This window comes from Monodelphis domestica, chromosome 2, assembly GCF_027887165.1.
Source record: "Monodelphis domestica isolate mMonDom1 chromosome 2, mMonDom1.pri, whole genome shotgun sequence".
NCBI lineage: Eukaryota > Metazoa > Chordata > Mammalia > Didelphimorphia > Didelphidae > Monodelphis > Monodelphis domestica.
This window is the reverse complement of record NC_077228.1, coordinates 331,645,550-331,656,637: the sequence shown is the minus strand read 5'-3', so window position 1 is coordinate 331,656,637 and position 11,088 is coordinate 331,645,550. Positions and strand designations below refer to the sequence as shown.

Below are 11,088 nucleotides of genomic sequence, written 5' to 3'. Positions count from 1 at the left end.
TTATTTAAATAAGTACTGGTCAGTTACAGGAAATCTCCACTATTTAAGAACCGTACTTGGCACTAGGTTACTGCGATTGCAAAATTTTAATATAAGCGCTTCAGAAATAAACAAAAGCACTTTCAAAAATGATCAATTTTACAATTCAGTTTTTAAAGTAATGTTTTTCTCTGTACTTAGAATTACTAAAAGCTTCTCTCAACTGAGAAATTCTAGGGAACCAGTCCCAGGATGATGAAGGTTTGAAGTTGTTTTTAATTTTTTTTTAAGTGAAGGTTTAACCATATGGAAATGGATTAAATATTATTTTATCCTTGCTTTTTGTATCACATGGAAATGTATACCAAAATTAAAAAAGAAAACCTACAAAATAAAAAGTAATGTAAATAAAGTTCACCCTATATAATCACAGAAAAGATATACAGCTCAAAAATCAAAATAAAACACCTCTCAACTTATTTCCAACCCCATCCCCAATAACTCTTGGAGAAGGGGGCGGGGCGGAGAGAACTTTAACATTTTAGTCCAGAACCAGATATTTCCCCAAGACATTCACATGGAAGGCTTTAAGGTATTTATAGTAGCAGTGACAGCTTAAAGCTCCACAGTATGGAAGAAAGGCTACAAAGGGTGCAAAGGTAACTCCCCAACAAAAGGAATAGGCTATAAAAGCTGCAGTAAAAGTTTTTCTTATGCTAAGAAAGGCAAACCACCTGGTGTGCTAAAGACAAAAGCTAGTAGCATTATAGCAGTAAACTGAAAATAAAAAAGCCTACAGGAATTATCCAGATGCCTAAAGAGAAAGAACAATGCAGAAGACAGGCCCCTTAGTAGTCAGTTTTGTTTGTAGGGAAGTGGTCAAATTAAATAGTCAAATTTAGCCACATTTACCAATGTTTTAACAAAGCTTTCCAGAGAAATCAGAACAAAACTGGACCTTTTGAGTCAAAGGGCACAAAGAGGCTTTTTCCATGTCATGTAGCTGAATGAGTTCAAAGATTGGCAATAAAGCGAAAAAAAAAGAAAGCTTTAAAGATGTGATGGGAACAAGCTTGGAGTTTATCGAACAGTCACACCAAGTTTCTCCAGCACACGAACACCCTTTTCCTGGTATTCTTGTCTGGTCATCCAAAAGTTGTCTTTGTCTTTCATGATGTCTGCCAGAACTGCACCACCCAGAAACACCATGTGCTTTCGGCGAGGCGGGTCCTCAATGCGTATCTTAAATTTCGAAAGTTTTTCCACGTCTCCCTTTAAGACTCGTTCTAGGTAAAGTTGCTTAAGTTCGCGTTCCAAACGAGATGGAAGCCCTGGGTACATGGTGGATCCTCCAGAAAGCACAATGTGCTTATAAAATATGGATCTGGTGTCAATATCAGCAGCCTGGATTGTGTTAAAGAGCAGTTCAACAACACCCACTCCTTCCACATTGATCAAATGAAGCTGAAATAAAGCTTCAGGTGCTTCAAATCTCTCTCCACCAACTTTGATAATTTGGCCATCTGGGAGTGTATAAGATTCAACTAAAACTGTGGTTTCCAAGGCCAGTTTCTGCTCCTGCTCAATATTGTACCCCACATAACAGAGTTTTTCTTTAATCATGTGAACAGTTTCAAAATCAGCAGAATGGTTGAAGGCATATCTTCAAAGCGGAAGCAGCTTGATAAGGTATCTGGTAATATCTCTCCCAGCAATATCTAGTCTTCTGGTAATGTGAGGAAGAGAAAAGCCTTCATATACTGGACAAATATGAGTTACAACATCACCAGAGTCCACAACAACACCAGTCAATAAACCTTGAGCATACAAAGTAAGAACAGCCTGGATAGCTACATACACACCAGAAAACTGGTAAGTTTCAAACATGACCTCCACCATCTTCTCCCTGTTTTTTGTTGGGTTCATAGGAGGTTCCGTGAGCAAGATTTTACAATTTCTAGTATCTATGTTAAGTTTTTCTGGTCCAAATGTATAGTCCCACAGATGTTTCATATCATACCAGTTTCGAACTATGCCATTTTCCATAGGATAGTTAACTTCTAACATTGATCGCAATTCACTTGCCTCATCACCAACCATTAGATCCTTGATTTCAATGTTTCCCACTGGAAAGATGTGTTCTGGAAAATTAGAACCTGCATATCCACACTTGACAAACCCGGTGCCGTTGTCACACACCACCACCTTCCTGCCTTGGCTGTCCATTGTGAGCCCCGGAGAGAACCAGCGCCGCCTGCCTGCTTCTCTCTCTCTTCAGTCGGGCTAGCCGACACTGCTGCCGCTAGTTCTGGGGAAGCTACTACAGCCAGGGATGCTGCCGCTACCCAGGCTCTCTTTTCCTCTTCCTCCTCCTCATTTTTTTTAAAGAGAAAGTTAAATGAGTTTCAGGGACATGTTGTAAAACTCTAATTGTGAAGTACCAATGTTTTCCTTCATAGCTAGATACAACTAACCAAAAAATAAATAAGAATGAAATTTAGGAACCACATAAAGAATTTTAGAAAAGCTAATATATACCAACCATAATTAGTGAATGGGAAAAGATAGGAGTATAAATATTTCACAGACATGAATAGCACATTTTGGTCATTATTAGAGGATAAAAACTTTACAAACAAATGCAAAAAAAAAAAAACCCAACAACTGAGATATAAAGAGTTGCATGATAAACACTTTAGAGGAGCAGTGATGGATCTAACTTTTACAATTATGCATATGTCTTACAATTATGCATTTGTCTTATAAGGTGTAGATAGCATGGTAGTAGTCTCTCGGTAACCAAGGATGACGATTGTCTTTGTGCGTTTTTGTGCACAAAGACACCTGTGCATGAAGATTTAAGTGGAAAATTCGATGCACAGAGACAGTCCCACTCTCTTGGTGTTGGAAGCCTGGGTCCAGTGGCACGAAAAATCGTTACACCTGGAGACTTCCTCAGCTGCATTGGATGGCCATGTTGTCTTTTGTGCTCCAACATGCTCTAAGAACTCCACAGTGCTTTGCTGCATCGCCTCTCAGCCGTTGAACCTTCTTGTTGATTTCTTCCGCCTGTTCCACCAAAACAGTCTTCACATGCTGGGTGAGCAAAATAAAAAATAAAAAATAAAAAAATAAAAAATAAAAAATAAAAAAATATAGCATGACAATTGATAAAACAGACAATTTTGATTATAACTGAAATTTTTCATACAAATAATGTAGTTTGAATTAGAGAGTAAACAGAAGTAATAAAAAGGTCAGTTATAGAAATTCCTAGGAAGACTTACATGAACTGACCCAGAATGAATTGAGCAGAGCCAGGAGAACATTTTTTTAATGACTATAACATTAGAAAGGAGAACAATTGTGACAGACATAGACATAGCAATACTGTGACAAGTTCAGAAGATAATTATGAAGAATACTTCCCAACATGTTTTATTTATCATAATTGGGTGGGCTAAAACAATCATTTGGATTTGTCAATTCATAGGAAATTGGTACTCAAGAAGCCGTACAAGCATAAACCTTGTATTGTGTAGTTCAGCAAGCAGGCCAAAATAATAAAAAAAGAAAACATATGCTTCTTCCTGGGGTACAAAGAACCCTACCTCCTCAAGCTTGAAAGTAAAGGAGTTGTTTTTAAGAAAGTATATGCTAAAAGTTATGGTTCACACAGGGAAATTTTATATCCTAAAAATGGGCTTGGTTGAAAATAGGTAAATGATGATAGAGGTGGGAGAGAGCATTCCTAATCAGACCCAGATATTGTGAAGTTGCCATGTTCACTTATAAATATCAGGTTCATGTAGGGGCAGGTTTTCTTTATCAAGACCAGAAATTAGGTAAAGACTTGAGTTGGCCATCTGAGGTAGTTGAAAATAAGGGTATCATAGGCTATTATGGTAAACTAGGTGTTTTATTAAATTAGAAACTGTCAGCATTTACTGCCTGAAAAATGGTAAAAACATGTGAGAAAAGCAGTAATGCACAAAATTGTCTGTCATTGTCTATATGCTTTATGGTCATCAGTATCTCTTGGGCTCAGTAATTTCATATTGGAGTCCTGTAATTATAACTATAACACCAAAATCTTAATAATTGTAATTATCACTTACCTCAAGGTGTACTGGGTATGTATTGTATGTGCAGATAAAGATATAATTTTTCTGGTATAACAAATGTAAAATAGATTTGTTTTGCTTGACTATGCTTATTTGTGACAATAGAGGGCTTTTATTTATTGGGAGGAGAGTTGGGGCAGATTGTAAGACTAATGACTGACACAAAAAAATTAAAGAAAGAAAATGTCAACAAAGCATTTAAAATATACAAGGAAGAAATCAGGCAGAAGTTCAGAAGATGACATAGATATGGTACTATAATCTTAAATTTAAAAATAAATATTTTATCTTTATCCATAATAAACATCAGTATTTGTTTTTAATGGATTCATGGTTTAATACACAAACCTCTTTCTCCCCCTGTCCTTCATTTAATATGAAATTTAGTATGTGTGTTTAAATTTGACCAGTAAATGGAGGATACTATTTTCTAATGACTGGGTCAGACCAAAATAATAAAATTAAACTATCTCCAACATTAATTTACAATCAAACTACACAAAGCATACATTATAGAGTTGGAAAAATAATAACAAAATTTATTTGCAAAGCAAAAAGATCCAGAAATTGAAAGAAGCTAAGAAAAAAAGAATTGGGATGAAAATGGGACTTTTAGATTTTCAGGTTGGATTCCAAAACTTTAACCATTAAGAACTATTTGATATTAACTTAAAATAGAATAATTGGAGGAGAAGTCTATATAGTAGAGTAACAGGAAACAATATAATCTAGAATCACTGTTCTAGGCATATCCTCAAAATGGAAACATCCTTTGCCCTCAAGAAGTTCTAGACTCTGTCTAAAAGAACATCCACATAGATAAATGAAAGACATGGATGACTAGAGTTCTGGAAGGTATATTACCTCTTTCACTTTTTAATTGAATCGTTTCTGTTTCTCACTGTTTTTTATTTTTTATTTTTGTAAAGTGAAGAAATAGCTCTTTCCTCTTTTTGCTGATTCTTAGGCATAAGAGAGAACTGAAAGTTTTTCTTTGAGAATGATGGAGAATGTCAAATGTTGTATCCTGAACTGTAGCCCAGCTGTACTGGTTTGTGCGCTGAATCTTCTCAGAGTAGTCTGATCTTTGGGTCAAGGGTTCAGAGTCCTACCCCTGTGCTAAGAGCTCTAGGAGTTGGTGATGCATCAGAATCTGCCAGCATTTATCTGTCATACAGGAATGCTATTTCCTATTGAGATTGGCTTAGATTCCCATGTCTTCCAACCACAGACTCCATTGGGGTTGGAGACTCAAATGCCCACCCTCTGCCTTTACTTGTCCTTCTCATTTAAGGTGGGACAAAATGAGAAAGCTGTCAAGCTACTCTTTTCCTTACTTAGCTTATTGCTGAGAGTAGGGGCTGACCCCATTTTGAACAGTTATTCCTTCAAGCAGAATTATTTAATTTTTTATGTGTGTTGCTTTATATTAAATGGTAGAAAAATCCATTGCAATTCTGTATGCTGGGATACTTGTAGAAGATTGGAGAGAAAATGGAGAAATTCAAAGCATGCAGATTTAAATTACTGAGTATTTGTAAATCCAAGTTATAGCTGCCATGGAAATCTGGCCTTAGGTTCAGGAAACTTATTTAACTAAAATGAGAATGAATTAAAGGAATAGAGAAAAACAAACATTTGTAGCTACTCATAAAAAATGGGCCTGGAAAAATAATATTTCCTATATGTGGTTATATGAATACAATAGTAATTTTCCAATATCCTTGATATCTAGTAATGAGTAACTTTTTAAATTGCATTTCAACATAGGCTGCATATCTGAGAAGGGGGGGAGACTGTAGTTTCAAAAGAGAAAGCCATATATCTTAGATGGAGCACGTGTAGTAACCCCATACTAAAAGCTTGGTCTGCAATTCTTGCAAGAATCAACAAGTGACTGGATATATAGAATATGTTCTTGATTGTTTAGTCATTTTCAGTCATATTTATTCTTCATGACCCATTTTGGGGGGTTTCTTGGGAAAAATAATGGAATGGTTTGCCATTTTCTTTTTTAATAATCTCATTTCACTGCATTAAGTGAAATACCCAGGGTCACACAGTTAATCAAGTGTCTAAGGCAGATCTGACCTCAGATATTCCTGACTCTAGGCCCAGTGCTTTATCCATTGCATCATTTAGCCAACCCAAGCAAAATGTAGTGATAAGAATTTTCAAAGAGGAAAGCACTTGTGGCTGGGGAATCAGGAAAAGCTTCCAACCAAAACTTGCTCTTGAAGTGATCTTTGAAAGAAACTACACATTTAAACACATGAAAGTGAGGATAGAATGCATTTAATCTGAAAGAAAAACTGCTAAATGTATTTAGGTAAATTCTCACCCAATGTTATTTTTCCTAAATGTAATTAATTACCAAATGTATCTTCTTAATGTAGTTTCCAAAGAACACTACATAGAAACTACTGTGAAGTTATTTTAAAATCTTGTTAGTTTGTGTTACTTCAATTTGAAACAGGAAAGGATTTTTTTCCTGGAATTTTCAATTGAAAAAAATAGTGATATTACTATATTTGAGATAAAATGATGATTTTTGTCATTGCTATCCATTTGATCCTAGAGTTTATTTAAACTCTCTGGTCCTCAGCTCCCTCATTTGTAAAATAAGTGCTTTGGCCAAAAGGAGCTTCTGAGTTCATTTCCAACTTTCAAAATGTGACTCTAATAGTATACTTTTTTCTTCTCTTTCTAGTAGTGCTCATTTTTTCTGTAAAAGGACTTGCACTTTTGAAGGTTTGAGAAAAGCAGAATTTTTTTTCTAATAAAATCTGGAAATCTGAGAAGAGAAATATTTCTTTATCATCTCTATTTATGAAACTATTGTAATATCATCTTATAAAAGGATGAAGGGGATTCTTTCAAAATAAACTTATTTGTATCCTGAATGGATTAAATACTATGGAATTGTGTTTTATTTATTTATTTTTATATTAATTTGTTTAGTCAATTTATAACATTATTCTTTGGTTACAAGAATCATATTATATCCCTCCCTCCCCTCCACCCACCGTTCCCATAGCCGGAACACAGTTTCATTGGGTATTACATGTGTCCTTGATCAGAACCTATTTCCATGTTGTTGGTGTTTGCATTAGGATGTTCCTTTAGAGTCTACATCCCCAGCCATATCCCTTCGATCCATGTATTCAAGCAGTCGTTTTTCTTCTATATTTCTTCTCCCACAGTTTTTCCTCTGAATGTGGATAGTGTTCTTTCTTGTAGATCCCTCTGAGTTGTTCAGGATCACTGCATTGCCTCTAATGGAGAAGTCCATTACATTCGATTGTACCACAGTGTTATCAGTCTATATGTATAATGTTCTCCTGATTCTGCTCCTTTCACTCTGCATCAATTCCTGGAGGTCATTCCACTTCCCATGGACTTCCTTCAGTTTATTATTCCTTTGAGCAAAATAGTATTCCATCACCAACATATACCACAATTTGTTCAGCCATTCCCCAATTGAAGGACATCCTCTCATTTTACAATTTTTTGCTTCCACAAAGAGCGTAGGTATGAATATTCTTGTACAAGTCTTTTTCCTTATTATCTCTTTGGGGTACAAACCCAGCAGTGCTATGGTTGGATCAAAAGGCAGACAGTCTATTAGTGCCCTTTGGGCATAGTTCCAAATTGCCCTCTAGAATGGTTGGATTATGGAATTGTGTTTTAATAAGTAAAGACCTCTCTAACTATATTGATGATTTGAGGTGACTGGCTGTGTTCTTTCTCACAGTTAAAATATTACAAATAATTATCTATGTCTAATTATTGATTCATTGTTAATTTATTATATATTTTGTAACTTTTTACCTTTAATTTGCTTTTCAAAGTTTAAGATATTTATGATAAGGGACATGAGTAACTATGATAGAGGAAAAAATTTCTTGTTTATTAAAGAAATTTTGATGAATTTAGGTTTGGATACAGAACTTAGTTGATTAATTGAAATATATGTAGAATATTTACCAGTTAGTGAAAAAATATACAAGTATACCTCTGGGTTATCATAAAATTCTGGATATTATATTATATGTGCTCAAATCAAAAAGAAAAATGAAAGTCAACTTCAAAGTGAGCTTCGTGATTGAGGATCAAACTTTTAATTCTGCTCGCTCTATATATAACACATTTGGAATGTGATACATAGGCAGGGAAACCCTTTAAAAACAGCTCAGGAATATACTAGAGAAAAACAAACAAACAAAACCCCCACAAAGGTTAAACATTCAAATGGAAAGCAAATCTACCTGTTTCTCTTTCTATCTAATTCTCTAATATGGTTATACTGATATGTTTTTATATAACATTCTCAACACAAACACCTTTATCGTGCTTAAACCTATGCAGAAGAACTTAATTTCAGGAACACAGATTTTAACAGTTGTGATAAATTCAACAACTTTTCTTATCACCTTACAAATGCATCTTATCAAATTTCTGCTTCTGTGATAAAAGGCTACAGTCTCAAAGGAAACAACTTGGTAGGCAAAAGTAAAATATTTTCCATGTATATCTTTAGTATACAGAAATTAAGTTACGTGGTAGATGAGACCAGCATTTTCTTACTTTTTAAAATGGTGTTTCATAGCTTATAACCACAGGATTATAAACACCTAAAATGTGACTCATTTGTTTATCATCTTTTCACCTCATCACTAAATAAAACAAGTCTAAGTGAATGACATTTCAGGAAATAGTGGAAATAGATCAGTGCCTTTGATTTGGGGGTATCTCTCTGTCTCTCTGTCTTTGTCTCTGACTCTCTATCTCTATCTCTGTGTCTCTGTCTCTCTCAGTCTCTCTCCCTATATATGTGTGTATGTATATATCTCTATCTCTAACAATGTGCATAGACACATGAACATACACACATGCATGCATACATAAACACACATGCATATGAATATACATGTATGTATATACTGATACCTTTATATATTCTGTTATTATCATGTTTCAAGTTTTTAAACCTCTGGTGCAGGAAGAATGAGCAACTGTGAGTATTTTATTTGAAATTCAAGATACAAATTAGATAGCTTCTGACAGTACTACTTTTCAATGATTTTATGACTTTTAGATATATAGTAAAAATCATATATAACACTTCATAGTAATTGACTTTCATTAAAATAATATGATCGAAAACCTTCACATTCATATACATTGACTAACAGTTCTCTACGTGGTCTAAGATAAAATAAACTACACTTCAAGAAGATGATTGTGAGCTAGGAGAACTTGGCCAAATTACTTTATTTTCCTGAGATTCACTTTCCTCAAACATAAAATGATCCTGAAATATCTTTTATAACCATAATTTAGAATTATTATTGAGATAAAATATAGGACTGTGAAAATTAATAATGGTTAACAAGAATTTATTAAGTGCCTACTATCTGCCAGACTCTATGTTAAGCACTTGAAAAATTATAAAGCACTATAGAAATATAAAGTATCATAATTTTGCTCAGTTATGAGTACAGTTACTCTGGAAGAGCATATTTATTTGTAAGTTCTTGGCCTTGTAATTAAGCTTTCAAAATGATATTCTAGACTTGGACAAGAAATGAAAATAATTTTTATGTCAGTAAACACAAAAGGGGAATAACTGATTTGTTAAAAAAACAGGAATAGGATCATGGAAAAGATAGTTTCATTAATCTTTCTGATGAGTGTTTCCAAGCTATGAATTTTGTTATAGAAGTCTTCATGTCCTTGTTCCTCAGGCCATAAATGACAGGGTTCAAAGTTGGAGGCACCACTGTATAGAACATAGACAACAATAGATCCAGAACTGAGTCAGAGTCCAAATGTGGCTTTAAATAAGCCATGGAACCAGTTATGACAAAAACTATGAAAACAATGAGATGAGGCAGGCAAGTGGAGAAGGCTTTAGACCGACCTTGTGTTGTTGGAATCTTCAGCACAGTTGAGAAGATGTGACCATAGGAGATGATGATTGAAATACAACAGAAAATCACTAAGCCCAACCCAATGAAGACACTCACATAAACTGCCATGTGTTTTTCAGAGCAGGAGATCCTGAGTAAAGAAGGTACATCACAGAAGAACTGATGGATCTCCCTAGAGCCACAGAAGGGCAAAGAGAATGTACTAGCTGAGTACATGGTCCCAACCACTCCTCCACTGAACCAGGAAGCCACTGCCATTTTCACACAAGATTCTTTGTTCATGATGGTTTCATAGTGGAGTGGCTGGCAGATGGCTATATATCGGTCATAAGACATCACTGTGAGGATTGAAATCTCTGATCCTGCAAATAAAATCACTAGAAAGAGCTGTAGTACACATCCCAAGTAAGAGATGGAGCAGCTGTGGCTCAAGGAGTTTGCAATAGATTTAGGAACAGTGACAGAAATGAGGCAGAGATCTAAAAATGACAAGTTCTTCAGAAAGAAGTACATTGGGGTGTGGAGGCACCCATCAAGAGAGATGAGGGTGAAGATGAGCAGGTTCCCAATTAGAGCCACTAGGTAGATTAACAAGAAGAACATGGCATGTAAGATCTGCAGGTCTGAGGTGTTGGAAAAGCCCATGAGGAGGAATCCAGTCACCACTGTGAGATTACCCATGTTCTGAAAAGTTCTCTTAATTATCTGGAGAGAGAAAAAAAAGTAGGTCCCAGATGTTGAGAACACACAATGATCTAGGTTTTAGGAGATGTGACTTCTAGGTCTGGCTTTCCCACTTTGTAATTTGTAATTTACTATTTGTCAACCTCAATTTTATCATTTGTAAAATGAGGGCTTTTGGTGAGATGATTTTAGTTTTCTTGTAATTCCAAATATATGTAAAATTCAGAATGTGATTCGGAACTGGAAAAAGAAAATAGCAAAATCAGCTCTTGCTACATTTATCATTTTATGGTGTACATAGCATACGCCTGACAAAAACCCTATGAAGTAGGTGGTTTGAGTTATTATTCCCAATCTTTAGATAGGTT

The 11,088-nt window shown here is 35.0% G+C and overlaps 2 protein-coding genes across 2 annotated transcripts; both read right to left on the bottom strand.

Annotated features, from left to right (window-relative positions):
• Positions 1-559: 559 nt before the first annotated feature.
• Positions 560-2,302, bottom strand: LOC100017035 (actin-related protein 2-like). Its single transcript, XM_056818516.1, has one exon. The coding sequence runs from the start codon at positions 2,203-2,205 to the stop codon at positions 1,645-1,647; it is 561 nt and encodes a 186-aa protein (XP_056674494.1). The 5' UTR covers positions 2,206-2,302; the 3' UTR covers positions 560-1,644.
• Positions 2,303-9,760: 7,458 nt separating this feature from the next.
• On the bottom strand, positions 9,761-10,717 carry LOC100618929 (olfactory receptor 14A2-like). Its single transcript, XM_003340427.2, has one exon. The coding sequence runs from the start codon at positions 10,715-10,717 to the stop codon at positions 9,761-9,763; it is 957 nt and encodes a 318-aa protein (XP_003340475.2).
• Between the last annotated feature and the right edge of the window lie 371 nt (positions 10,718-11,088).